The sequence below is a fragment of the Petromyzon marinus genome, chromosome 33 (genome assembly GCF_048934315.1).
Source record: "Petromyzon marinus isolate PM22_M1 ecotype Great Lakes invasive population chromosome 33, UKy_Petmar_22M1.pri1.0, whole genome shotgun sequence".
In the NCBI taxonomy this organism is placed as follows: domain Eukaryota; kingdom Metazoa; phylum Chordata; class Hyperoartia; order Petromyzontiformes; family Petromyzontidae; genus Petromyzon; species Petromyzon marinus.
In genome coordinates, this window is record NC_133699.1 from 8,518,076 (window position 1) to 8,545,291 (window position 27,216).

The 27,216-nt window shown below is 46.1% G+C and overlaps 2 protein-coding genes across 3 annotated transcripts; one reads left to right on the plus strand and one right to left on the minus strand.

The window, feature by feature from the left end:
* Positions 1–83: 83 nt before the first annotated feature.
* On the minus strand, positions 84–7,856 carry LOC116948382 (uncharacterized). Of its 2 annotated transcripts, XM_032965002.2 has the most exons (5): positions 6,513–7,855; positions 3,207–3,375; positions 2,523–2,583; positions 2,261–2,419; positions 84–1,895 (listed from the first exon to the last, which is right to left on the minus strand). In XM_032965002.2, exons 1-5 carry the CDS (start codon positions 7,321–7,323, stop codon positions 1,713–1,715), a joined length of 1,383 nt encoding a protein of 460 aa, XP_032820893.2. In that variant the 5' UTR covers positions 7,324–7,855; the 3' UTR covers positions 84–1,712. The 2 variants fall into 2 exon arrangements, with proteins under 2 accessions (XP_032820893.2, XP_032820894.2); XM_032965003.2 differs by lacking the exon at positions 2,523–2,583 and having other exon boundaries at positions 6,513–7,856.
* A 1,507-nt stretch (positions 7,857–9,363) lies between these two features.
* DEGS2 (delta 4-desaturase, sphingolipid 2) lies at positions 9,364–26,954 on the plus strand. The gene is made up of 3 exons (XM_032965007.2): positions 9,364–9,914; positions 20,588–21,330; positions 22,281–26,954. The coding sequence occupies exons 1-3, from the start codon at positions 9,833–9,835 to the stop codon at positions 22,422–22,424; spliced, it is 969 nt and encodes a 322-aa protein (XP_032820898.1). The 5' UTR covers positions 9,364–9,832; the 3' UTR covers positions 22,425–26,954.
* Positions 26,955–27,216: the final 262 nt, after the last annotated feature.

Genomic DNA, 27,216 nt, shown 5'->3' on the forward strand with positions numbered 1-27,216 from the left:
ACATCAATAGTTTAATTAGGCATACAATGATCATCAAAAAATGCGAATTCTAAGTGAGGAAATTTGTATAAACCCACTGCATGCAGGTTCCAAGTGCGATTTATTATAGACATAACAGCAACATAGGTTAATTAAGACACACTTTGTGGTAACATCATTATATTTTACATCATATAAATTCTACATGTTTTTGTGACTTCAAAAAGTGTATTTGAAAATAAAAGTGGCCTCTTGAAACATGTTGTATTAGGACTGAACTCTATAGTAAAAACATGAATGGGAACTTAATTGCACGCACTTACAATGGGATATAAAGTTTATTGAAGCCTGTATGTGCCGCACATTACCATCTGCAATACGATCGGTGGCACAGCCAATACTGCAACGGGTACAATAGGGAAAGGCTAATAGTTTCAGTTCCAACAAGCAGATCTGTTGTTTTAATACTGTACAATAGTTAACAGATACCATACACACCTCGAAAAATATTAGTACTTTTTCCTATAAAACCACCTGGGATCAGAATTAGTCCGAGCTACGATCTTTTGCATCTTATTCAATACTATATTCAAAAATATACATTTCGTTAAATACTTTACAAAGTAGTTTCTTGATTTTGGTATGTTGGATACAAAGACAGAACCCAACATATTAATGCCGATTTCAGTCTCACAAAATGTCAAGGATCACACGCAAAAAATTAAGACACAAGAGTATGTGCAGTTGTCACATATCACTCCACAGGAGATATATTTTTTAAAAGGGCATTTGTCCAATTATTAACATTGACAAATAAACACTACATACGCATATCGAAGTGTATAACAAATGATTTTTTAAAACCTGGTTCACACATGTGCACGTGCTGAACATAGAATACATGCTGTGCATATTTCAGCGTCAAGACAAACACTTAAAAATCTATCACAAATATACTTGGTTCTTTCGATAAAGTCACGTAGAAGGGAAACGATAAAATAATAAAAATACTATTTGTTTCCCTTCTACGTAAAGTCACGTAGAAGGGAAACAATAAAAATATTATTTATTGTTTCCCTTCTACGTGACTTTACCGAAAGAACCAAGAATATGAATCCCTGCAGTCACGAAAGCTTTAAATCAAAATCTATCACAAATCTTGTAGTCTGAGAGTTGCAGGCCTCTACTGTACAATATAGAGCACAAGTAAACAAGCCCTCTCACAAACATCACACATTCAAAATATAGTATGTTGTTGGGTTACAGGCCAAATATTTTAAAATCTTAATTATAGGTTTGGGGTGGAGTGGTGGCGAATTGGTTTGTGCATTGCGCTAAGAACCCGGCGAATTGAGTTTGATTCCCGGCCACTGCTGACATATATTTTGCACCTCCGATTAGCACGGTTGGCTACGTATGATGCGAAAGAAGTTCAACGTACATCAGCAGCGAGTGATATCTGTCACGGTCCTGAGCCACCACTCCTTTACCAACTGTACGGTCGATCCCCAATATCCACACGGTGTGGCAAAGGGTTGTAAACTATAAGTTATTATATTCTAGGGCAGTATATTGTAAATACACAATTCAGTCAATAATTATTAATATGTTCATGTCCTTTTGCTAGGGCTATTGGTTGGCTGCAGCTCAGGCAAAAAAGGGGCACACAAGGTTAGGCAATGCCCTGAAGAATATGGCAAAATGATTTTGTGCGAAATGGCCATTTGCGCTGTTCATTGGTTGTGCTTGGCCTTGGCATGTGTTAGGATATGGGACTTGAGGTTGGTAGACTGTGCAAACTTCTTGCTGCAACCATCAAAAGGACAAACGTAGGGTCGGTCGCCCGTATGAATTCGAACGTGCGTCCGAAGGTTGAAGTCCAAAGAAAAGCGTTTTCCACAGCCTTCGAATGTGCACTGAAACGTAGAACAATTTTAATTGTATAACATGTAAATGCAACCGAATCTCAAAAGCAACGAAAAATAAACTTCAAAAGGGTTGACACATTATCTGTATCGATCTTTAATGATACCTCCTCAAATCTGGATTTTTCCAAAAGGTAACCAGAAAAAAATCTCATTCAGGACTCTCTGAAAAAAAATGCTAGGATGTATTGAAGCTTTCCTGTTTGAAAAGATTATTATTATGTTATATGAATGCATAAACAGCAAACTATCATAATTAAGTTGAGCACATCTAACCATAAAGGTAAAACTTAAAGAAAATGTCTGAAGGTTAAACCATCCCTTATATCATCGTAACAGCATGCACGGAATTTTACCTGGAAAGGTTTTTCGCCAGTGTGGACCAGCTGGTGACGCTTGAGCTTGGAGCTCTCCACAAAAGCTTTCCCACACTCAGCACAGACGTGCACACGAGGCCCGTGCGTATGTAGGTGCTTTCGCATGGCCGAGTTGTCTCTGAACATTTTGTTGCACCCCTGTCGATAAATATATAATAAAAACAGGATCATTCTAAATGACACGAATGCAATTGTTATGGACTTTTTTTTTTTTAAAGAGACTCACAAAACGTAAAAATACCTTGTGCGGACATGCAATGGTTCTGGGCAAGTCATCTTCTTTTGGCTTCCGCGGCTTCATCCTTGTGCAATGTCAGGCCGAAAAAATGAAAAGTAATTAATTCCCAAAATATGCTCACTAAGCACCATGAAGATCTAAATTTTTTTTGACTAAACCAGTGGTCATGTCCTTTTCTCAATCAAAAATAAAATAACACGTGTTACTAATTATGGGATATCATATAATTTCACAGAAGCCATTGTATTTTTGAATTTACAGCCCTATGTCAATCCACTACTAGATCAAGGCCTCCCTCCACCATGTAAATAATTTGACCATACTAGTCCATACAAATCACTGCAAGGTGGTGAAGAGGAGCAAGCACAACTGCTTATCACTCGCGACTGATAAATGACACATGACTGAGAATCAAACTCAGGTCTCTGGTTTCATAGTCCAGAGCACGAACCACTTTACCACTGCTCCCCACCAAAATAACATGAGTTCAAGTTTCGGGAGTACTGAGGGTTTTACCATCAACCTCTTCCGATACCACTTTACTCTACCACTCACAAACTACAATGTTTGGATGTCATGTACAAATCAAAAGTGAGCCAGTGTGTGAAAATGTCCCAAACAAATTACCTCACTCCGTGGCATTACCCAGAATGAGGCAGGGAATACATGAATAATATATCCTTGTACCTGGCAAACTCTGCCAGCTGCTTGGGGTCTGAGAGGTCGATGCCAGGAATGCCACCAGGAGGTAGCTTTTTCCCTGTCATGTACTCAGAGTAGTCGGGCAATGGTGACCCGGCCGAGATGATTTCTTCCACAATGTCTTCTGGCTCCACGTCAGACTTTTTACCATCGGCTGTAGGCAGGTAAAAAGAAGCATGATCCATTTGTTTTTAGCTAATAATTAGTGAGCATTACTTCATGTAAAGGGCAATCTTGTATAATTTGCTCATTATGGGTTATAAATATAAAAAAAAAACATTTTAATATTTAGCTGTTTAACAAAACAAACTGGATAAAGGTAATATCACACTTTACAATAGCAGACCCCTCACGATTCATAACACCATTGGGCCTCAAACATTGCAGAATTTGTATATGAAAATCCATAAAGTGCCTTCCGGCTATGATCAAATAATCCAGAATGTACCAGATTCCATTGGACTTTCAAAGCTATGCAGGCTTGAGCCTGGGTAGTGCTTAGATGATGGACCAAGATGCATAAAACACGTGTGGTAGGCACTATGGGCAGCAAAGCAGAATACATTCTATTTCTCTAATTGCCCCAGCTTCACCAATCCACATTGACCAGCATTAGGAAGTATGATCAAATAATCCTCACTGTCTGCATGGTGTGGGGAGGCCCTCATTTCAGCAAGAGATTCACAAACTTGCTGGACATATACTTGCATGTCAAAGTGTTTTATGGACGGTCACGACTGTGGATCTCTTGTCAGTGTCGACTCTTGTCTTGTTTCCACAAGGACTCTGTTATACTTCCTGATATAGCAAACTTTAACGTGAAAGCATCTCAAAACACCCAATAAGTAATCCTGAATTTCTCCAGGGCAGCCTCAAAACATATCTCTACGATCTTCGTGCTTTGCGATATTTATCCAATTGAGTGCGAGTTTATTTAATGCATTGGAGAAACCCAGAGCACCCAGATAAAATTAAACTCACGAGGTGATAACACTGAACTGTGCATTAACGCACGTAAATAAGACGCACTAACCGTACGGTCAGTTTTTTTTCCAGTTCTAAAATACAGGTCACTCGTGTTCACATTTGAAGGAGAACCAATACTGTCCAAGCCCAAATTCTAAGATTGTAAAAAGGTAAGGCCTGTGCCACACGAAAATAGTTTGCGGGTAAATATAGGGGTGTCTTCTCCTTTATCCCAGCCTCAGGGCCCTATCCTCTTAGCTAGGATGACCCCATCTCTCCTGTTTGCCAAGGCAGGCTTCACAACAGTGGACGATAATAATAATCATTATCATGATCATTCGCCATTATCAATTCACAGCTGTATGAAGACCTCGCCAAGTTGCCACCATCTTTTACGATTCTGGGATGCATTGCAATCCAACACCAGCACAAGTGCCGATTTCATTTCTCAACCTCCTTGGTGGACTCGTTCTCGGGGACACGTTCTTCTATTCCTTGGCTGCCACTCCCGTCACTATTCTTGACCATAGGCCATCATCCAAATAATATATATTTTTTTAAATTACATAATGCCCTCTATTTCCCATGAAAAGCATAACCGAATCTCGTTTCCTGGATGGCCAGTGCAAATCGATAATTAGTCGATTTTATTATTGAACAGCCTGGGAGAGGAGGGTGGAGTACAGTACTCAAGAGATAACATACGCATAACGCAATATATCAAACAATTTTGATGTACTGCACTTGAATTGATTGTTCAGAGGCACCGTGTTGCCTTTTAAACTGTGGTCACAGTGTGGCCTGCAAATACAGTGGGCGTCTTATGAGTTGTATGTAGGCAAGAGCCGTGGGGGGGGGCTCATATCCAGCAGTGGGTTGACAAATGGCCTGGTGAAATGTTTAGCGCCGAAACAAATGCTGATGGAAAGCATTGACCTAAACTATCCATAGGCTGATGAAATAAAAGAGATAATTCTCTTTTTGGAGGGTTGGGCCAAAAATACCCGTTTTGCCCATTTTAAATTAGTTACAAAACCATAGACTAGATAGGCGAGGGTCGCCGTCTCGACAGCCCCTATTGGTCGAAACATGTGGCGGGAACCAATAGGGAGAAGCGTTCCAAACGCGCTCGCCTATCCCGACTAGACATTTTAATGACGGCCGGACTGCGACCCAGACGGGCCCCTGGTGGCTGATATCCACCTCTCTCTCTCTCGTTGGCGGGATGAGGATGATGAGGTAAAGCAAAAAAAATGAATGGATGGAAAGCTACCATTGATTAGCTGCACTTTAAAAAGGGGAGGCAAAATACGTTCAAATACACAGCGGGCCTCTCCCCCTCACGTCTCCTGGCGTGACGGGGGCATTGGGAGTAGGATCCGCCCATGACGTAACCAGCGTTGATGATGATAATGAGTGGCTGCATTGCCTTTGTATTAACCGCAGCAACAATAACAATGGAGAGATGAAGCGGGGCGAATGCGGAGGGTTTTTAGTTCGTTTAAAATTCACTCTTGACATCAGTGAGACGAAAGCACGGATATTAAACCACGAACCCAAATAAATACCCAAACCCTGACCCGCACCCTAACGTAGAACAGATTAAATCCCGCATTTCACCTGTTTACCTATACGCGATAAACAATGACCCACAACCAAATTAAAAAAAATCATGAGCCAAATCTCATAGCTCCATCCATTACCTCCCGATCCCAACCCCTGTCTCAAGACACAATTTGCAAAAAGGTGCCCTGAACATGCACCCACACGCAAATACCTAAACCCCACAGACTCAAACCCATCCCCTAATCCGAACACTTACAACAATAACTGAACAAAATCCAGAGGGGCTCGATCCCGACTCAAATTCCAAACCAAGGCAGAAATTAAACACCCGGACTCTTATCCCAAACATAAAAAGGTGTACTATCGAAACCGGAACCCAGAACAACAACAAATATGTCCCTCATCCAAATTCCACACAATACCCCTCAGAACCACAACAAAACCCTTCCAGTGACCCAAATCAAATACAGTAATGTTCTCTTTTAAGTCAGAACCTCAACCCCAAATCCTGACCGTGAACCATAAAACCCGGCTTCAGACCTCCATCTGATCCAGTCCCCAGCAATAAACTCACCCCAGGCCCTCATGTCACAATACACATGGACAAATGGCCCCTTTTATCAATCCACTGCTGGATGATGAAGGCCTCCCCTCACGCCGTGATTGGAGTGGGTTATTTGACCATACTTCACCACCACGCTGGTCATTTCAATTACCCAAGTCTCAGACTCACCCCCTGCCCCAGAGGCTTGAACCGACCTGATGCCCACATGGTGACGGAAAACTCGCCCTCCAGGGTCTTGATCTGCACCTGCTTCTGCTCCCAACGTCGGGGGCTCCTCTCGGCCCCCGTCTCGCCGTGCTGACCACGCCTGGACACCTGGGACTTCTTTCCGGCCTTCCTGCCACCGGCTTTCCTGGCTGCCACGGGGCCCGATGAGAAGGCCGCTCGCCCGAGCAGAAGACGCTGCTGCTGCTGACGTTGCTGCTGTTGCTGCTGTTGTTGTCCAGCCCTAACCTCCCCTTCATCATCATCATCGTCGTCGTCGTCATCTTGCTGCTGCCTAACCGCGTACCGAGTTCCATCATCACCATCATCATGATCATCTCCATCATCATCACTACCACTTTCCTCCTCAGCCTCCCGATCCTCTGTCATAGCAAGTGGCACCGGCACCAGAATGTGGTCATCGAAGGCTGAAACTTCGAGCTGCTCTTCACCCACAACTTCCTCGTGGGTCTGCACCAGGATCACCTCGTGGTGGAGGTGATGGGCCATGATGTGGTGGTGGTAGCGGTGCTGCTGCTGCTGCTGATCGTCATCATCAAACTCGTCGACGTCGTCGCCGCTGCTGCTGAGCGGCTGCAGGGAGATGACGCCTCCGCCGCCTCCGTGCTGCAGCTGCTCTAGCTGCTCCTGCTGCTCGTGCTGCTGCAGCTGCTGAACCTCGACCTCCATGCCCTCCAGGGCCTCCACGGGGATGGTCTCCACCTCGATCTCGTGCAGCTCCACGATCTCGGCCGGCATCTCGGTGGCGTCCGTCACGTACAACCCGTCCTGCGTCGACATCTCCGCTCGGTGTTCCCGTGGCTCAAGCGGTTTTGGTGGATCCGGGGACTCGGGCGGCTCCGATGGGTCTGGTGGATCAGGTGTGCCAGATGGATTTGGTGGCTCCCGTAGACGCTGCGTCTCCAGCGCCACCACCAGCGGAGGTTCCGGTGGCCCACGTGGCTCCTCCAGCTGCTTGGCTGGATCGAGTGACTTGGGCGGCTCCAGCTCCGATGGTTCGCGTGGCTCCGATTTATACGAGAGCGTTGCTGGCTTCGCTCGATCCAGCGGCTCCAGTTCTATCGGTTCCAAGTAGATCTGGCGGCTACAGCTTTGACGGATCCAGTGTCTCCAATGTCTCTCACTTGAATGGATCAAGCGGCTTGGCTCCTCTTGTCGTCTCCCGGGGAAACTCGTAGCGCCACGAGCTTCAGTGGTTGCTCCTGTGGCTCCAGCTGAGCCAGGTCCAGTGGCTCTCCCGGCCGCTCCAGTTTCTTCCCTTTTCCTCCAGCGTGTGGGGTGGGGGCCCAAACATCGCGAGATTTGGTGACGCCGTGGTGGCGGAGGGCGCAGAGCCGCGGCGAACTCTCGCGAGATCTCATTTGTTGCCTTTATTGAGCCGATGGGGGGAGCACACTGTGGCCAGACACGTGCCTCGTGAGAGCAAAAGGAGAGAGAGTCGAGTTATATTACAACTTGAATACAATTTTTTTTTACAATTCTTTTTTTTTGGAAAATGTGAGATTTTCAAATGGTGCTTTCTTAAAATAAAAGGTCAATGTGTACCAGGGGCTTGCATGGGAGAAAAAAATCAAGCTCTGAGAAGATGTAGCTTTTGTGTAGCAATTTCAAAGGGCAGTCCTTGCAATTGCTTGCTCATGCTAGTGCTGACGGAAGAGCCTCCTTTGGAGGGAGCTCTCAGCGGGTATTCGGCCCACTTCTCCCACTCTGGCCAGCCGTCTTGGATACGTGGGAGTTTATATAATCGGTGACGTTTTGGGCAATGACCCTTATTAATTGGACATAAACCATTGCCCAAATCGTCGCCTTATATTTTTTCCTTTTATGGCCACAGTTTTCTTGATGATCGTGTTGAGTTTATTTTTGCGATGTGCTTGAGCACGACTGCAAACGCAGCATCACCAAATATTCACCAGCAGATGGCGAGAATGTACCTCGAGTTGTCCCTCAACGAATCCATGTAAATGAGGTTGACGTTTTGCTCAACCACAGCTATAATTGGAGATAAACAGTTTTATTCATGAGCAGGTGTGAGCCCACTGACACCATCTGTCTCTTATTCAAGAGAGCAAAACAACAACCTAATCCCATTGCATGGACATTCTCTTTTTGAAAGTATACAATACAAATGTGAAATGATTAATCATTTCACATTTGCAATGAATAGATCGCATTCGAGAGAGTACGTATACCGAGAAGATGCAGCGATACAATCAGTTTGTTTTGCATGTCCCTAGGTGGATTACCACGGGTGGTGGTCTTGAGGTCCTCACTTCACCAACGCGCACTGAGTAGTCTGGTGAAGTATGACACTGAACAATCCATTGATTTAATAGCACAATATTACGGCCATCGAGTAGCCCAAGCCTAAAAAAGCAAACGGTATTCATCTCGGTCTACCATTGCAAGTACTAAGCAGGCTTGAACCTTATTTGCTTCCGAGAGCTGGCAACATCGGGCTCATTCGGAATGCTTAAAGGTCGTATGAATTGTTCAATTATTAAAGGATATTATAATTATGTTGTCAAAGCGCGGCCCCTTTTTGGCAATAATAGGGATTGCTTGCTGAATTGTTAAACCGACAACTCAGGTTGTCGGTGAAAGGGGCAGGCAGGATCGGTTCAGAGAACCCTTGCCACTGATGTTAGCCGAGGCCGGGAATCAAACTCAGATTGACAGGTTTGATAGTGCAAGCGCTCTCAGTGTTACAAACTCCTTTAAGCAAGTTGCCAAACGAACCTCAAAAAAGTCGCTAGGTGTCGCTAAATATTCTAAAGTCGAAAATCTCACTCGACCACTCGAGTGTGAGTTGACTTCGTGTGGTTGGTAGTAAGCGGGGTTTGTGTTGTTGTTGTTGTTGGTCGAGTGTGGTTAGTAGTGTGTGTGGATTTGCTGTGGTTGGTGGTATGTGAGTGGCTTTCGTGTGGTTAGTGGTGTGTGGTTGGCGATGTGTGAATGAGTGGGTTCCGAGCGGTCAGTGGGGTGTGGTTGGTATTGAGTGGGTTTTGTGTGGTTGGTGGTGTGTGGTTAAGTGAGTGGCTTTCGTGTAAGTTGGTGGTGCGTGAGTGGATTTCCCATGGTTTGTTCGTGAGCGTGTGAGTGAGTGTATTGGTTTCATGTGGTTGGCTGAAAGTTCAAAACCACACCCCTGCAAGCCACGTCTCTGATGTTCCCGCCCCTCCAATAAGTCCCCACTCGAAGCCTCCTACATTATCTTCCACGTGAAGGCACGACCCGACCATATCGACACAATACACCTGGGCGTAGAGACCCGGCAACTGCGAGAACCATGGGGAACAGGGTGACAAGAACTGATTTCGAGTGGGTTTATACCGAACAGCCGCACACGGAGCGACGGAAGCAGATACTGGGTAAGGTGTCATTATATGCACGTTGTTCATTACCATTGTCATTTTTTAAAAATGTGATTGCGTGCAAGGTATGCCTGCTGCGCTACGAAGCCTATTCCCGCTCACGGCCAACGCCAGTGATGGTTGTCTGAACCGCTCCTGGGTCTCCTCTAGGTCGACTCGGCTTCAAATGAGTACTCAGTGGCATGTGTAAACATCGCCAACTAGGGAGACAAAGGTGGCCGGGCGTGGTGCTGGCCACCCACCCCCTGCTATGCCATTCCGGTCTTCAGAGGTGCTCGCTAACGGCACTTGCCCCAGCAGTCCGTTGAAAGCTATAGGGAGATCTTTGTATGTATGTGGGAAATGGTGCAGTGGTTAGTAGCGCACTGCGCCACGAACCCAACCGACTTGCGTTCAATTCCCGGCCACGGCGAATATCCGTGGCACATTTAAATCAGAATCGGGACTGTTTGCCTTTTCCTCCCCCCTCTCTTTACCAAAACCGCGTGGGTCAGCGTTTTGAAGTATGGTAATAGAAATAAAAACCTCGCATGATCGACATGGCGTAGGGTGACTTTAATCCATCAGTGGATGGAGAATGGTTGTGGGCATTTACTTACTTGATGTGCTATAATTTCTGTGGCTTTTCGCCTGTGCCGTCTATCAGTCACGTGCGCTTTATATGCGGGCCGGCACACCTGTACTTTAGATGTGGGCAGGTATAAGTCTTGCCAACACCATGTCCTTGAACTATGAGCACATAATCCTCTTTAGCCATGGTCAGCCCACCGCTGGATGAAGGCCTCAAGCCGCCGCCGTCGCCACCACTTCTCTCGCCAATCTTACGGTGCCAACTATCCACCGTGCCACCTGCGCACGCGACGATTTTCATCACTCCGTCTCCTCTGTGGACGCCTTCTGGGGCACGTTGCATTCTTTGGCTGCCATCCAATGGCTTCGAGCGACGTGCCCTGCCCAAGTCAACTTTCATTAAGTTTGGATAATTCCATTAACCTGCGAATGCTCCCGTTTCCATGTGTGTGGGTATATATATGAGCAGATTAAATATATACGTATGAAATATTACCTGTAACCAAATCACCTGGAAAAGCGTCTGCTTTCAATAGCTCTCGAGGGCTAAGCAGGGGCCGAGCCTGGATCTCATTTGCATGGGCGACTGCCTACGATGGTGCCGAGGTGTTGTGTATATCATCGGGTTGTGAGAAGGCCATAGTATATCACTGCATCAGTGCATTCTTGAATCCATCTGTGCGCAGCTTTCATCATTAACCCTTTGGTATGCGCGATGGTTTTTCTCCGGTTTCCTCCCACGTGCAGCCAGCCAAACGCTCATTTAATGGAATTTGCCAATGTTTTAACGTGGTTTTTGGCACCCAGCCACCGCAACATTAATTTCCGTTAGTGAAATGATAATTAAATACATCTCCCACGAGTTTAAAATGACTGTCCTTAAATATACGTTGAGCAATATTTATCATGTGCTTTGCCAATGGCATAACGCTGGTTATGGTGTCAATGGCATAACGCTGGTTATGCCATTGATACGATTATCCACAATTCGCCCCATCTCGTTTCATCTCGTTCCATCTCTAATCAAAGGAAGACTTGAGTCGGGGACTTCGGCCCCTCCTTGTATGGGTGACCACATACCCATAAATCAGGTGTCGTAGGCTTCTGCGGGGGTATATATTACAGTTTTTGCAGTGCAACAAAAAAAATGTTTTGTTGTATTGTACTTCTATGATCCCCTCCCGGTCAACAAATTGGCAGGAACCAGCAGCGTATTGAAGTGCTCTACGTGAAGTATCATGGGGAAATTAAAAAAAAATTCCCACGACCCTCACATGCCTGTGCGGAGACCCTCATCCATCATCAGTGCATTGCCAAAAAGGGGGAATTACGTGGGCACACACGTGTTTATTACATATCTCCTAAGACGCTCCAGAAAGTAAGACGCACTAAAAAAGTATTCTTGCGGTTGTCGGTAAGGTTGTAACAGTATACATTTAGTCACACGCTCAAGTTCCGGATTATAAGCCGCACCCACAACCTTTGCTTTAAGACACAAGGTGTTTGGGGGAGGGAGAATCTGCATTTTGTAATCGGAAGAATACGGTATTTTTATGAGTGTTGGATCAAAGTTCAACTTGCCCCTGAGCCAGATGTGTGGGTGCGGTTCATGATAAAAATAACGTGGCGCGCGGTGTGCTCACGACGGTGTATATCCATTAATCTCCAGACAAAACTAGCAGCGTATCATCATCATAGCCACGGGCAATCCACTGCTGGATGAATGCCTTGTGAAATAAAATACAACGAACACTCTCAATCCTTTGTGCGACTGCAGCTACAAATACCAAACCATGTAACCAGAGAACTTCGGGTGGGGTGGGAATGATCTGCTATTCACCTACTTCTCAGATGAAGCAATTGAAATGCTAATTCATTCAGAACTGAATCTCGAATACATAGTTGCTCCTCTTCATTGGCCACGTGAAATCATCATCGTCGTCCGTCACGGTTGGTTCTGCGATGTCACAATTCGCAGAGCGCACGCAACTACACACGAGCCAATTTCATCGCTCCATCTCCGCGTTGCACTCCCTCTGGAACAACTTCCGATTCGTTGGCTACCTCACCCATCACGGCTTTCATTCCTTCCAGCGATGCTCCCATACCCAAGCCCCACTCACTTTTCTGAACAGAAATACAATACCCAAATACACGCACTTAATGTTTATATGTATACGTATTTACGTGTGCGTGTGTAATATGGATACTATTATAGACTGTAATAAATGGATACGATTACAAGATACAATACAGTACCAAACAGTCGTAATAATGCAATGTATGTAATGTACAACCCTTTAAAGTTGAACTGCTGGACTAAAGACTTCCCACGCCATTATGGTCATGGGGACTGTTTGGTTATACTTCAATATGCGGTGACGAGATGTTAACTCTCTCGCCTGGTGTGCAGGAGGTCGTAGGTTCGACCCCGACGCCTTTATATTTTGGAGTTTGCATGTTCTTCTTGTGGTCGCGTGGAATTTTCTCCGGTATTTGGCTGCTGCTATATATTTCCAGGTGATAAGCCATTTCGTTGAGCTATCATTTGCGGCCAGGTCACTTCTGAAAAAAGGTCTATAGTTATGTGGGCCTTACTTGGTAAAATATTATTTTTTGAATAAATAGTAATAGGTCAGTGCGGATTTCTGAATTGTGCTGATGGGGCTGCCCAGGATCAGTTGGGATCACTCTGCACTGATAGGAATGAGAACTCCGATCACCCGTTTAACAATTCAGTGTGCTAACCACTGAGTAACTGCTCCCCCCACCGCCACCACTCCTCGCCTTTTGTATGTTCCGTACTGAAATAACAATTCTCAGTCCTTTGACAAACCACGACTAGATGTGTTTGTCTGATTTTATAGTACAATATAAATGCCACTGATGACAGCTGTTTATATCCCAGTCCGGTTTGGGTCAGCATGGGGTAGTAATAATAATAGTGTGTTCTAGATTGATGACCTTGGTTTATAACTAATTATTTGGTGATGCTGCTGTTGCTGCTTGTGTTGGTAGTGGTGTCACAGGCACAACACAAGAACTCAAACACGTATGTCAATAACACTGTGGGCTAAAAATAAAACGTATATAACAAATGTATCGCTCTATTAGTATTATTTTTGTTTAATGGAAGTGCCATTGCCTGAAACGTCATCTGTTGCATACCATATTTTTCTTTGAAGGCAGCGTTGTTGACTTATGCATTGAGTTCTTCTGTTTCGGACTGAATGAGAGTCCCGCGAGACAAACATTACTTTCAAAGAAGACCTGAATCCCAATTAGAACCAATCCGCAACATAACAAATGTAATAAGCAATAAACAGACTTTTGTTCTGTATTTCCACGTAAAAAATGTCGCAGTGGCTTAGTGGGTCTACGGACTGAAGTTATCCAGAGACATTTGTTTTCAGCAAACAAACTCTGTGCAGTGGTTTTGACCTTTTCAGTCTCGACAGCAGAGTCAGAATCGGTAAAACAAATACTGCCGATTCGTCACATGTTATTGGAAAGAGCACTCCATAGTCACGAGGGGTGGGGGGGGGGGCCTGTTCAGTATAAAAAGCAACACGGTACGATACGTTTTAAACGCAACATTGATTAATGTTATACAAACACAGCCGATCGGTGCAACCCACGGGGTACGATTTTAAATTCAAACTTTTGTTTGGCGAAAAATCATGCATACGCGTGGATCGTGAGAAGCAGCTTTCGGCAAAACACATTTGCATAATTGCAAACGCAGTGTTTATTTTTTGCTCCGAATTGTGTCTCCCAATTTTTGGGCAAGTCCCTTATGGCAACACAACGTTACACGTAGAAGCTGTGTTCATAATTGGTCACGTTCACGAGAGTTATCGTGTGCCCCGCCACCCACTTATACCGACCTGTTGAACAAACAGAGCTAATGCATCGATGCTTTTTTCAACGCGAGTTTGAAAATTGTGCGTATCATCGTTTCTTTTTTCAACCAAATCGGCGCAATTTCAAAAGACGTGTAATTATTGTTGCGACGCACTTGTTTCTCTTAGCCAGACGTATAATGGTAATTGGCAAGCCCTGCCACCTTTGCTTGCCGAGTTACGGCTGAGTGCACATCCAGAAAGTTTTATACCGAGTGTGGTAAGCCAGGCCCATGGCACAGGCAATGAAATCAAAACTCTCTTCAGCGTTTGCTGTCAATGTTGTGGCTTAGGTTTGCAATCCAAAGCTTTGGAGGCAACATAGGTTCATTGATCAGGTAGCTTTGTACTGGATTCCTCCAGTGTAAATACATATTCTGGATTCATGAACCCATTTGTGTGGACTTTTGAGTGACGTCGTCCTCGTATGCTTGGTGGATTTTATCCATCTACTTTTGGTTTCTTCCCTCTGACAAAGGGACTCTCCTGCTACTGTTAAAAGTAATATCGCTGTTAAAAGTAATTTATCCGAGTCAACTTTCATTGCAGATATGAGTGAATATTTTATTTCAGTTTGTGCCGTGTTTTCGATTTCTTCTGTGTAACGTAAGTTGTCTCTTTTACTCCGATTTTTATTGGCTGATTTTACTCTGAGTTATAATGTCTTAATTGTTGTACTGTACCATGTTTTACGTTTTTCGCTCCTTTCGTTTCCATAACACTGGTCAATAATTGTTTCGTTGACGTGTGGTGCCTTTCTGCCACAAATCTAATCTGCCACTCCTGGTCTCTTGCTCTCACCCGGTCAAACAACATGAACTTGAAATTCGACTCCTTTCATGCAGTTGGCCACACATCTAAATACAGGACCCTCCTGAAAAGAGAGTCATGAGACTCCTGAATCCTTCCTGATGTATACTCATGTCCTTATTGTTTTTGTTCGTGTGATGAATTTCACGCGTGCGTGCTCTGAAAGTGAAACTCGGCAGTTGCCAAAATAATGGCCTCATACGTTCTGCGAAAGTTATATTTACTATGCGAGCCCGTGTGGTATCTGTGACGTGGTGATGTTCACAGGATAAATTATTGTTCACAAAGGCCGGTTGATGTATTTTTTGGGATAGAGGAAATCTGCGGAAACGCGAACACCCTATAAAATGGCAACACAGTGGCACCTCTGTGCCTTTAGGGAAATAATCTGGGCTTTCTTGCCATTCCCAAAGACGTGAGTCATCGCTTTTAAACATTTACCCTATTTATTTTTGGTGGTGTAACATGTTGCCTATGTTGTAGGTGTTTCCATATTTTCTTTGGCCATGGAGGCAGAACTCTGTTAAATCATTGCGCAAAGCGTTTTCCTTCCGCGGTCTCGGTAAACATGAATGTTTTATTGAATGCAGCGGTGGCGCTGGCCCTGTGGTGGTTGCCCCGAGTAGAATTTCTTTGAGGGACCCCGTTTCAATGAATAAAATCCTTGCTCGAATGGACATTGAGGCAATGCTGATCTCCCGTTTACAGCTCTGAGCCAGAATGCTCCGTATTTTCTGTTGCAAGGGGGCGACTCTATGTCCACATGACAATCACTGTTGATGCTCCCAAAACGTGGTATCTATTTTATTGACCCCAGAAAGATGATGGGCTGCATTAGCCCCCCCCCCCAACCACAATTTGAATTTTTGCAGCCTTCTAAGTGCGAGCTGCTCGCTCTGCCTCTGAGCCACCGGGTTTGGATGTCTTCGCTCACGAGAATGTTTAACACGGTGATGATGCGCTTCCATTACAGTCTCGAAGTATACAATTCAATTTGGGAGCGGTCCCCCCGATACTGGTTCAGACACCGCTCGTCACTGAAGCTGGCCACGTCAGAGGATTCGCACACTGGTTACCCGGTCCGTCACAGTGCAGTGCTCCAACCGCTGCGTCTTCGCTGTCCCTTTCACGAAATGATGCAATTAATTTTTGTCATCGGCCGCTCCTGTTAACATTCCATCCTTGAACGTTGTACCCTCGCTCAGAGACAGCGCGACGCGCCGTCGCGTTTGTTCGCTCTGCGTTGTCGGGAAAATCGGCCTCCTCTTCTGTCCACCAAGGCCGTCGGTGTGGACGTCAAAAATTGCAATTTGTCGTCGGCTTCGAATGTCGCAGTGGTGGCGGAGGTGGCGCGTTTGAAAGGTCGGCACACACCCGCTGCCCCGTCCGCGTGGCGTTGCCACACACACACACACATTAGCCAAGGGGACCGTCCGGTCCACGGCTACGCACGCACACAGCCTTGACTGTTGTGTGGGCTGTCGTCATTCGAAGTGTAAAATGCATGATGCCGGTTGCAACACAACATCTATACGTACACGCTTGCACACAACACACACGTGCGCTTTGTGCAAGTGAAAAGGTTTCACCGCATTGATTTTTTGTAACAAAAGTGGCCGTGTTTTTTTTTCTCCCTTTTTTCTTACACCTGTTGTCACCATGGCGTTTGCGCTTCGCCCGGTGTTGTATCGCCTTGCGAAATACGTCTCGCAATCTCAACGGGCTCGCCGGTTGGTTAAACAGAGACGTTTTCCTCAAAAAGCGCTGCAAGCGTGGGCTTGGTTCCCCTCGCGTAGCGAACAGAAATACACGGACATCTCTCCGTGAGTTTACGCTGGGCTCCCGAAGAGGAAACATTCGGATACTTTAACAAAAAAATGTGTATCGGAGCTTCTGTACCCAAAGGTGCCGCGGTGTAGCGGTTGGCGCACTGAACTTGCTAAACAGAGGTCGCCGGTTTGATTCGAATCGCCCAGCAGCAGGGATTTTTTTTGCCCTACTGATATCTGGCCAGCATGGAAGAGTAGGCCTAAAAATACCCTCAGAGGGACCTTCCTCTTGAGCTCCCTCTGGTGGAGGGCCATCCGCCAACGGCGTCGGGACCGGGCACTTGCAAGGCTGCGCCTTGACCTTCGCCGCCCTTTATTAAAGGCAGTGGACATTTAATACGAGGGATTGTTACCATTAGTTTGCCACAAGATGTTTGAATAGAAACAGGATCCCCCCCACCTCCTCCTGCCCCCCATCCCCTACCATGGCAGGTGTATATATATTTATTTACTCTGTCCAGGAATAAAATGTAAGGAGTGTCCACAAACTTTTAAAAAAATCTGATCCTGTGTGGTTGATTGTGGCCTGTATTTACCGAGCCAGGCACTGCACGCGTATAGCGTTACTGCTGTAACGTATGTATGTATGCATGCATGTTGAACGCCTTTCGCACCGAACGTAGCCACGCGTGCTAATCGGGGGTGCGGTAATATTTAAATGGCTAAACCAGCTTCGGTTTGAGCAAATCAAGAGCCGCTGCAGGTCTGGTCGCGGTGCGCCCGGTTTGACAGCTGTGCAAACCGAAGTCATCGCCTGCCACTGTTGGCATTGCTAATGGAGCCATAGAAGCTTTGGAGCCACTCCTGACAAGAAAAAATCGCCGTGATGTCGCTCCTCCTGAGTGAACTCGCCATCAGCGCGGTGATGCTGCGGAAGAGCGCGTGTCCGACTTTTAAAGTCTTTTGGCTCGGCCATCTAGGTTGAAAACTCATTTCTTTAGAACTGCTTTTTTGTTTAGTTTGTGTTTATGTATGTTGAACTTATTTCGCATCGTACGTAGCCAAATGTGCTATTTGGAGGTACGGGGGAAGGACAACGAACACAAAAAAGAAATCGGTTTTAAATCTGGATTGAAAAGTGCATAGATCCAGTGGCTTCCTAATATCAGAAGAAAGAGCGTTCCACGTGGCATCTGAAAGTGCGCGATGCAGTGACCCGCCTATGTTCGATGGCTAGCCAAAAGCTGCCGCTGCAAGGATGACCCAGAGTTCATGAGATGGTTTGTGTTCCTTGACGAGATCAGAAAGGTATTTGTGGTGTATTTGTAGACAGCAGTAGCTCCACGTAATTCTTTCGCGGGCCAAAAATGCACGCACGCATAGCCCGTCCTCTTGTCAGTCCACAACTGGATGAGGGCCTCTCCACGCCAAGGTCATTTGGCACGTACTTCGTCACGCTGGTCGGTGTGGATTGGTGAAAAGTGGGCAGCGTAGATGTGGGAGCGTAGAAGTGCAGCACAGCAACAAAAGGGTGCTCTACATAATCTTGGGTCTTTCGGTAAAGGCACGTCGATAGGTTCAAAGAAAATAAAATAAAATAACAAAACAACTACAAAAACTACGACGTTTGGATCGCAACGCAAGCTTCTGCTTCCTTCCAGCTTTGTATGTAACCGCTTGCGTTGCGATCAAAACGTCGTAGTTTTTCTAGTTGTTTTGTCATTTTCTTTGAACCTATCCACGTGGCTTTACCGAAAGTGCCCAAGAGTATGAATTCCTGCAGTCACGAAAGCTTTGAGTCAAGGTGCTCTACATGTTACCTTGGACATGATTACAATTCGACTGCCCACCTGCAACGTGTGTGTCATGTAGGTTTCATCTTGTTGAGTAAATGTGTCAGTTTATTTTTTCCCACAAGATCGCCCCCCCCCCACCACCGCAGCCTCCTACCCACTATTTTCTCTTTACACGGCAACATCTTGCGCTGGGGTCAACTTTGAGACACCCCGTGAATTGAAACATTTTCATCATGTCTTAAAAAGCTTGCGAACCAACGAGCTTTCTGCTTCCTTCCTGCTTTGTCTGTTAACCCAAATGACCTCGAATGTGCCCTCGTCTCACGGGCAGTAGAGTGGGGCTTCGTAAATATTTGGATAAGTGACCCACGAGGGCTTGCCAGGTGCTGTAGGTGTGTATGTATGCATGTTGAACTTCTTTCGCACGATGCGTAGCCAACCGCGCGAATCGGCGGTGTGGCGGTAGGACAACAGACTTAGCACAAAAATAAGTTTATAAGAAATTAGTTTTCAACCTAGATTTAAAAATGCATAGCCTCCAGTGGCTTCCTGATATAGGAAGGAAGAGCATTCCAGACGGCCGCAGAAGCGCATCTGAAAGTGCGCAATGCAGTGACCGCCTTTGTTCAATGGCTAGACAAAAGCTGCCGCTGTGAAGATGACCAGAGTTCGCGTCACTGTCTTTATGAGATGAGGCCACGAGATAACAGTGCTGAGTGTTGCACCCCCATAATCCCCAAATGCACGCTGGGTTGTCTGGTTTCTCCGTCCAGACGAATCCAAACTCTTGTTACCCATAGAATTGTCCCAACGTCCCAATGTAGGAGCCTCCTGGGAATTTGTTTTTTACACTCTTTGAGGCTATCCTGGGTAAATAATTGTCATTTTATTATTTTTAATGACACTAGAATCAAATATCGCGCGTGAATTTTTGAACGAGGAGCACATGTGTTAGGGAATATACACAGAGCTCATTCTGATCGTTAAGAGAAGTGAGTCGGCTATGCCAGGATTGTTGACGGTGGAGGCTGCTAGCGGTGATGCTACTCTACAAGTACCGTCAACAGTTTGAGTGTGTAAAGCGAGGTGCAATTATTACTTGGCAGCCCTTTGATTGGTGGAAACCCACCACCATCGCCGTCATTGCCCTCTACGAGTTCCATCACTTAAATTACCATTAGCTGCCCCACCCATGCTGCTGACACTTGGGCTATGCCCATTTCAAACCTTTATAAACAGTTTGCCTTTAGAGGCTAAAACCCTTTACCTGATGACGACCGCTTGTGCTGCGATCAAAACATCGTAGTTTTTTGTTATTTTCTTTGAACCCATTTACGTGACTTCACCAAAAGACCCAAAGAATATGAAGTGAATTTATTGTCTGATAACGATTACACTTTGTGCAATGCTCAAATAAAGGGTACATGTTAAAGCTTATTTATTCACTTCCATTTATTCAACTTTTAGCTCATTCACCAAGCGGCTCTCAACTTTAATTTAATAATTTTTGCCATTTGTTAGCGTTTAGTTCTATGAGTGATCACCAGGCCGAGCGTCTGCTGCCATGTCTTCTACGGTGCTTTGAGATCTCTGATGAAAGACACTCACAAACGGAGTTGTGAACGATTCCTGTATCTGCTCAGTGAAATATAGAGCCACACTTCAAGGCAGTTGGATGTCGTAGCGCACGGCCTAAACACCTTGGTTTTCATGACAATGATGGTGACGATAACGATGATGGTGAAAATAACGATGATGACGATGATGATGACGGTTCATTAACTTTACTCCCTTGCACTCCCCATTCCTCCGCTCCAACTCAGCGAAGCACCCGGAGATCAAGGAGCTCATGGGGCCCGACCCACAGCTCAAGTGGGTGGTGTCCGCAATGGTGCTGGTGCAGGTCCTCATGCTCTACGTGGTGAGCGACCTCTCGTGGAAGTGGGTGATGTTCTGGGCGTATGGCCTAGGCGGCTGCATCAACCACTCGCTCACGCTCGCCATCCATGACATCTCGCACAACGCCGCCTTTGGCAACAAGATGGCCCGCTGGAACCGCCTGTTCGGCATGTTCGCCAACCTGCCCATCGGCGTGCCATACTCGGTGTCCTTCAAGAAGTACCACATCGACCACCACCGCTACCTGGGCGGTGACGGCCTCGACGTCGACATCCCCACGGACTTCGAGGGTTGGTTCTTCTGCACGCCAGCGCGCAAGCTTGTGTGGATCATCCTGCAGCCGCTGCTCTACACGCTGCGGCCCCTCTACGTCAACCCCAAGCCCATGACCCAGATGGAGATGGTGAACGCGCTGGTGCAGTTCGTCTTCGACCTCGTCGTCTACAGCCTGTGGGGCCTCAAGCCCGTGGTGTTCATGGTCGCCGGCACCATCCTCTGCATGGGTCTGCACCCCATCTCGGGCCACTTCATTGCCGAGCACTACATGTTCCTCAAGGGCCACGAGACTGTGTCCTATTATGGGCCGCTCAACTGGATCACCTTCAACGTGGGCTACCACATGGAGCACCACGACTTTCCCAGCATCCCCGGCAGCAAGCTGCCCCTCGTAAGTTGTGCGCGCCCCAGCTTGGTCGCTTGATCGCTCGCTCGGCGGCGGTGGTCAGTGCCGTAGGAAGGGTGGGGCTAGTGGGGTTGGTGGGGCTGGTGGTGCCGGCGGGGGGTGGCTGGTGACTGAAACTTTTGGCAGGGCTATTGCGGAACACCATTCCCCCGGATGCCAGATATGTCAGAAATTATCTGGCTGTGGCTCTGGTAGGGTCCCAAGTGGCTCAAGGAGGCCACGGGATTCGTGAAACAATTCTGGTGCATCTAAACATCAGCTCCAACTGACATGCATGTGAAAGATAAAAAAAACATTAAAATAACTCAGAATACATTTTCTTGAGATGATTCGATTACTCTAATTACGTAACATGATGAAAATATCGTTAAGCTATGTAGTATGTCTGTCACCAAACGTTGGTGGGTGCGTGAGGCACCCAAAAGTAATTCTGCTTAGGGCCCCGAGTGTTCCAGCACCGGTGCCAGCGTTGGAGTCGCCAATTGTCTTTGGGAGTTCTTGGCTTAAATATTTATGATCATCAGTGCACGATGTCCTCTATGGGTTTTGTTAATAAGATCTACATTAACATTATAACCCCCACGGTCATATGCATGCAATGCTTCCACGTATAGTTTAAAAATCTATCAACACCAAGCAGGAGAGCATTTGACATTTTTTTCACCGACTTAGTGAACTTGCTAGCCAACTGGACTAAGAGCATTGCTTAAGGAAGTCCGTGGCATAAGGCTTGACTAAAATCCCCACGGATTTTTGTCGACCCTACTAAGAATCTGACGCATTTAGTTTTTTTAAACGCTCACTAAATGAACACTCCGGCGGCATCGCACAAAGGAAAAATATTTTCTTGCTGCATAAAATAAAATGCGCGTTGGGCTCGCGGCCGTGGACTAACCACTCCGGCGATTGTCTCCCCCCCCACCTCCCACTTCCAGGTCAAGAAGATGGCCCCGGAATTCTACGATCACCTGCCGCAGCACACCTCCTGGGTCAAAGTGCTTTGGGACTTTGTGTTCAACGACAATTTCGGCCCATACTCCCGCGTCAAGCGCAACTGCAAGATGGTGAAAGGGGAATGAGTCCTTCCGGTCCAGGCCCCTGGGAACTCGTCTGGACTTTTTTTTAATTCATCCATTCATCCCTTTAAAAACCCAGGACCAGTAAAGCAACCACAATAAAAAAAACCTATGTAAAAAAATGTAACGGACAACCATCAACGAAACGAGGAGCTGCTGTCAGGTTTCCGATGCTGATAGCATTTCCTCTGGCTGTGCTTTAAAAAAAAATTAAGATGTAAAAAAATAATAATTGCGCTGGATTACGCGGCGCTTTTGAAGTGCGTTGACCGGAAGACTCGTCTTAGTCGCGGCCCCATGGTGCGATCAACACGTGGCGCCGCGATCGTTCGCTCAGAGCAGCGCTGGCGGTGTTCGGTGCGAGCATTAGGACGTGTGCCGCTCACCCATGGGTACGCGGGCATGCACCCGTATGGGTACGTGGGCACGCACCTGTAGCTACGCGCCGCTCACCCCCGTGGGTGCCTGCCGCTGCACAATAACATCGCCTCTCCCTCCTGCTTTGAATTGGGGAGTAGCACATCAGGTCCTGCCAGTACAGTACAATGGCAAACGTTGCACGCGGTGCGGTCAGGTGGTGCGGGCGACATTTTATATTCTTTGCCTGCGGCACCCCCCCCCCCTCACCTGGGTTTGCACCACGCTCACGCGCGATTAAGTTCGTTAACTGAGCACCGCCGTTGTCCCATGGCACGTCAAGCGTGGGGAGAGGATGTCTCAACTCTGGCTGGCGGTAGCTGAGAGACGTAAATGTTTCAGCCTGACTTGGGTTATTCTTTTTGAATTTTACAACAGTAGCTTGCGCCAGTTGCGATCGTGTTGTGAGCGATTGCTGGATTTCTTTGGTTTAATTTTTACGTTCATATTTTTGCGTGTTTTTTTATTTTATCCCCTGGCTGTGGAGCTAAGCGTGTGTTGGCAGGGCTTCCTGTCCATCCAGCCCATCGGTGTGTTGCCAGATTGTCCCGTGAGTCGCCACCTTGGTTCGCGAGTGCCAGCCATTGCATAAACGACGTATGACGGCATAAAGCACTGGGGCGTTGCAAGAATAACAGGTTTGTCAATCTCTGGTGGGTGTACGTTTACAGGAACGTGTTTGGCGAGATGAGGGTTCCTCCCCTGCGATGTCCAATCCTGCACTTCAGGCGTGGTCTTGATTGGCCACGTAACGATTCATCGTAGTCATCAGCCGTGGTCAATCAACTGCTTGATAAAGGCGGCCTATTCAAGCCGCCACCACCCGTCACAAACCCGCAATATTAAATCAATTGTTTTGCCTTATAATACGCACAATTAATCATGCGCATTGGAATGTTTTTTAAAATAATTTCTGAACATTACGTCATAATAATAATAACGCCATGGTGATGTTTACAATCGGGCTAATGGAGCAAACAAGACTGTGCAGGTAAAAATAAAAAAACATTCCCGTCTCGTAAACGTGAAACGAGAAATAAATAACTGTTGAATAGATTTCACCGCTCTGAACCTCAGCAATTCACCGGGTGTTGAACAGTTGTACTACTCCCTTTCGCCATGACCGGGGACGGATCGGATCGGATCGAACTGATACAAAATGGCACAGGCAAAGCGAGAGGGCAAAAATACGAAACAAACCCATCGAGTCATAAATTGTCACGACCACCAGTCGCGACGATTCGTCGAACCCTCACTGTGTACGTTCCAAGAAAATCGCTCTTCTAGTGTGGCGTTCGTGACGTCAGGTTAAACACCTTGACACGTGTGGCTGTGGCGTAACGGGGGTGCGGTTAGAGGTGCCCCTCTCGAGCTGGGCGGGCGTGCGAGGCGCTCAGCGCGGTGCCGAGCGGGTCTTGCCATCGCGGAATGAGGCCCGCGCACCGTGCCCTTTTGTGACCTGTGCGCCTGACGGGGGGGGGGGGGGGGGGAGGAACGGCGCGCGACTTCTGACGGCGGCGTCTTGCGTCTTTTTCTCTTCCCCGCCCCGCACAAAGGCAGTATTTTTTGTTCTTTTTAAATTGCGATACAGAGAAAGGTGGGCCTTCCTTTCGTCTTGACTTGTCGTCCTCCGGGCGGATTACCTTGATGCATTCATGCGGTGGAATTTGCTGCAAAAACTCGTTTAAAAAATATAAACGGGGCAATTAACCAACCCATTGTGTGGAGCTGTAGCTTCCACGCAGCCCGAGTTGCCACCGCTTTGGCTGTTTAAATGTAAAAGGAATATAATTGTAAGCCATTCATGTAATTAATCAATATTTATAGGCTGAATTTCAGCTTACTTACATTATACTGAGCTTACTCTGTAAATTAGTCTCCGTACAATTAATGAAATAACTTTTTGTAAAAACAGAACTTTGTAAAGAAGAATGAGGTTTTTACACTTGATTGGGCAGATATTACATAAATGATTGCAACTCCTATTTATTTTGATTTTTTTAAGCCAGATGTAATGTATTTCTATATATTTTTTTGATGGTGTAAAGAACCTATTTTGTTTTAACATTTCCAAATTTCTGCTTTCCGTGAAAAAATTAGATGCTCTCTACGTTGAAATGATGGCCTCGGGCTCTGACTCAACCTTGCGCATAAACCATTTCATCTTTTTTTACAATTCACGCGAATTGTTAATGACATTCGGAAGGAAAGCTGTGGAAAGAAAACGGTCTTTATAATACTGTTCTGATTCATTACTTCTGTCTCGTACGACCACAATCTTGGCCACTCACCATGAGATGCAGCTTTGTACCATATTTGTATTTCTTCATTTCATCGAAATTTTCTCGTGCATCCGATGCGCACTTGACACTCTTTAAAGTGCAGCCCTTTTTAACAAGCAAATTAACCAGTTATAGAATTAGATAGCAAATTAGACGTTTAATGTGCAGGCAGCAACATCACAATAATCTTAACACCCACGGCTTCTCAGACCTCCTTAAATCGTATTGCCCACCGCAGGTTGTTGTGTTTAGCAATCATCAGGCATGTAAAAACGCATCACGACTTGACATGTATTTAAAATGGCAATATTGGTAAAATTTGAATGGGGCAGGGTGCGGAGGACTAGAGTCTTGAGAAACCCAAGTTTTATAGAGTAGTGAAAACGGCTCGGCTATAATGGTTAAGCTCTCTATATAATTTTCGTTGGTTGGTAGGGAAGTCCCTTGGCTCAAACACTGAGCTTCACTGTTTGTCCCTTGGGGCAGAACCGTCCTTAAGATACACGGCGAATTGGGGCGACTGCCCCGGCCCCCGCACTCTGGTGGGGGGTGGGGTGGCGGGCCCGTGGTTCGATCTCACGGTGTCATACGTAATACTTTTGATTTAGTTTGAAGGTTTGGAGGGGGACCCGCACGATGGGGTTTGCCCTGGGCCTCACACCCCCCCCCCCCCCACCAACAACACCCATGGACCGGCCCTGCCCTTGGGTGTGCGGAATTTTGAGACGTGACCATGAAGATGCGACTCGCAAAATTGTTTGAACGGCACGATAGGGACCCCTCTATTAAATGTGTAAAAAATGAATAAAGTTTGTAAAGCGTGTTGGAAACACCGAAAGTCTGAGAAAGCTTATAATGTGTACGTAACGGAAACGCGAAAGTGGTGAAAAGTTACTTTTTAAATGTATATAATCTGAGAGAGCATTGGGGTGGGAGGTTATTCCCCACTTATTATTAAACGCGAGGGACATACGATTCCATGCATTTTCACGATTCGGGGATTGCGATTGGATTTTCCTTTTGTCTTAACATTGCCGGAGAGGTTATGTGACCAAATTACCATCCAATATTCAACGAATGGCTCTGAAATGTCGATGGCGACACGGGCAATGTGATGCCCGAATCGTGAGCGTGAAAAAAAGATTCCGATGCCATTCGATGAATCCACCGCATTGTTACACCGCCTGTTAATACAGGGCGATCCATTTATAGACACCCTACCAATTTCTAACGCTGCCTTACTAACTTCTCCACGGCCGTTTGAATGATGTACATGAAGCAGGGAGGATGTTAAAATATTCCATTGCGTCATATTGCGATTTGTTGGGAGACGTGTTGGCACAACCACAGGCCAACATTGGCCCAACGTTGCGTGTTTGCTGGGTAGAGGCTTTGAAATAAATAACGTGCTTTCTCTTGTAACCCCCCCCCCCCCCCCATTTTATGGAGTATCTATAGATGGATCACTGTGTGTGAAGGGTGTAAGTAAGCACATTGGGTTTTAATGGGCGGGTGAAGGGGGGGTCTCTTCAAGTCGTGATATTTTCGTGGGTTTGGAGTCGCACCAGAGTCTCGCCCACTCGTATGGCACAGATGCTGTTGCCTCATTGCCGTGTGCAAAGCACACAACAATCGACGTACCACTTTTAACTTTAATAATAATTATAATGCAAAAATAAGAATGAAATAATAAAATGCAATTGTACATTTGACATCGCCGCATTAGAGCTGCTGCTGCTATTGTTTGACGATTATTACTATACACTTGGAAAAATATGAATGTGCACGATTATAAATTTCAATAAAAGAAATGTGAGCTTGTATAACAAAAACACCGTGGTGCTTGCGGGCCTCATTTTAAGTGTGTGCGTGTGTGAGTGGGGGGGGGGGGGTGGGGGGTGACACCCAATGTCCGAATTTAGTGCAAATGTTTTTCTTGTCAAAAAACCGGTTCTGTTTTTTTGACATATATTTATATTTTTTTGTCAAAACTGGCCTCAGCCCAGACCGGTTCACAAATCAGTCAAACACTTTTCATTGATCTTCTTGGTTCTTTCGGTAAAGTCACCACGTAGAATGGAAATAAAATAATAAAA

Bases quoted from the DNA above. Each gene is read 5' to 3' on its own strand.
- LOC116948382 (XM_032965002.2), bottom strand. From the start codon at position 7,323: ATGTCGACGCAGGACGGGTTGTACGTGACGGACGCCACCGAGATGCCG. The intron at 3,376-6,512 runs GTCGGTTCAAGC...ACCTGCCTACAG, and splicing joins CGTCACCATGTGGGCATCAG to CCGATGGTAAAAAGTCTGAC. The intron at 1,896-2,260 runs GTAAAATTCCGT...TCTACGTTTCAG, and splicing joins CTGGCGAAAAACCTTTCCAG to TGCACATTCGAAGGCTGTGG.
- DEGS2 (XM_032965007.2), top strand. From the start codon at position 9,833: ATGGGGAACAGGGTGACAAGAACTGATTTCGAGTGGGTTTATACCGAA. The intron at 9,915-20,587 runs GTAAGGTGTCAT...GCTCCAACTCAG, and splicing joins GCGACGGAAGCAGATACTGG to CGAAGCACCCGGAGATCAAG. The intron at 21,331-22,280 runs GTAAGTTGTGCG...TCCCACTTCCAG, and splicing joins CCGGCAGCAAGCTGCCCCTC to GTCAAGAAGATGGCCCCGGA.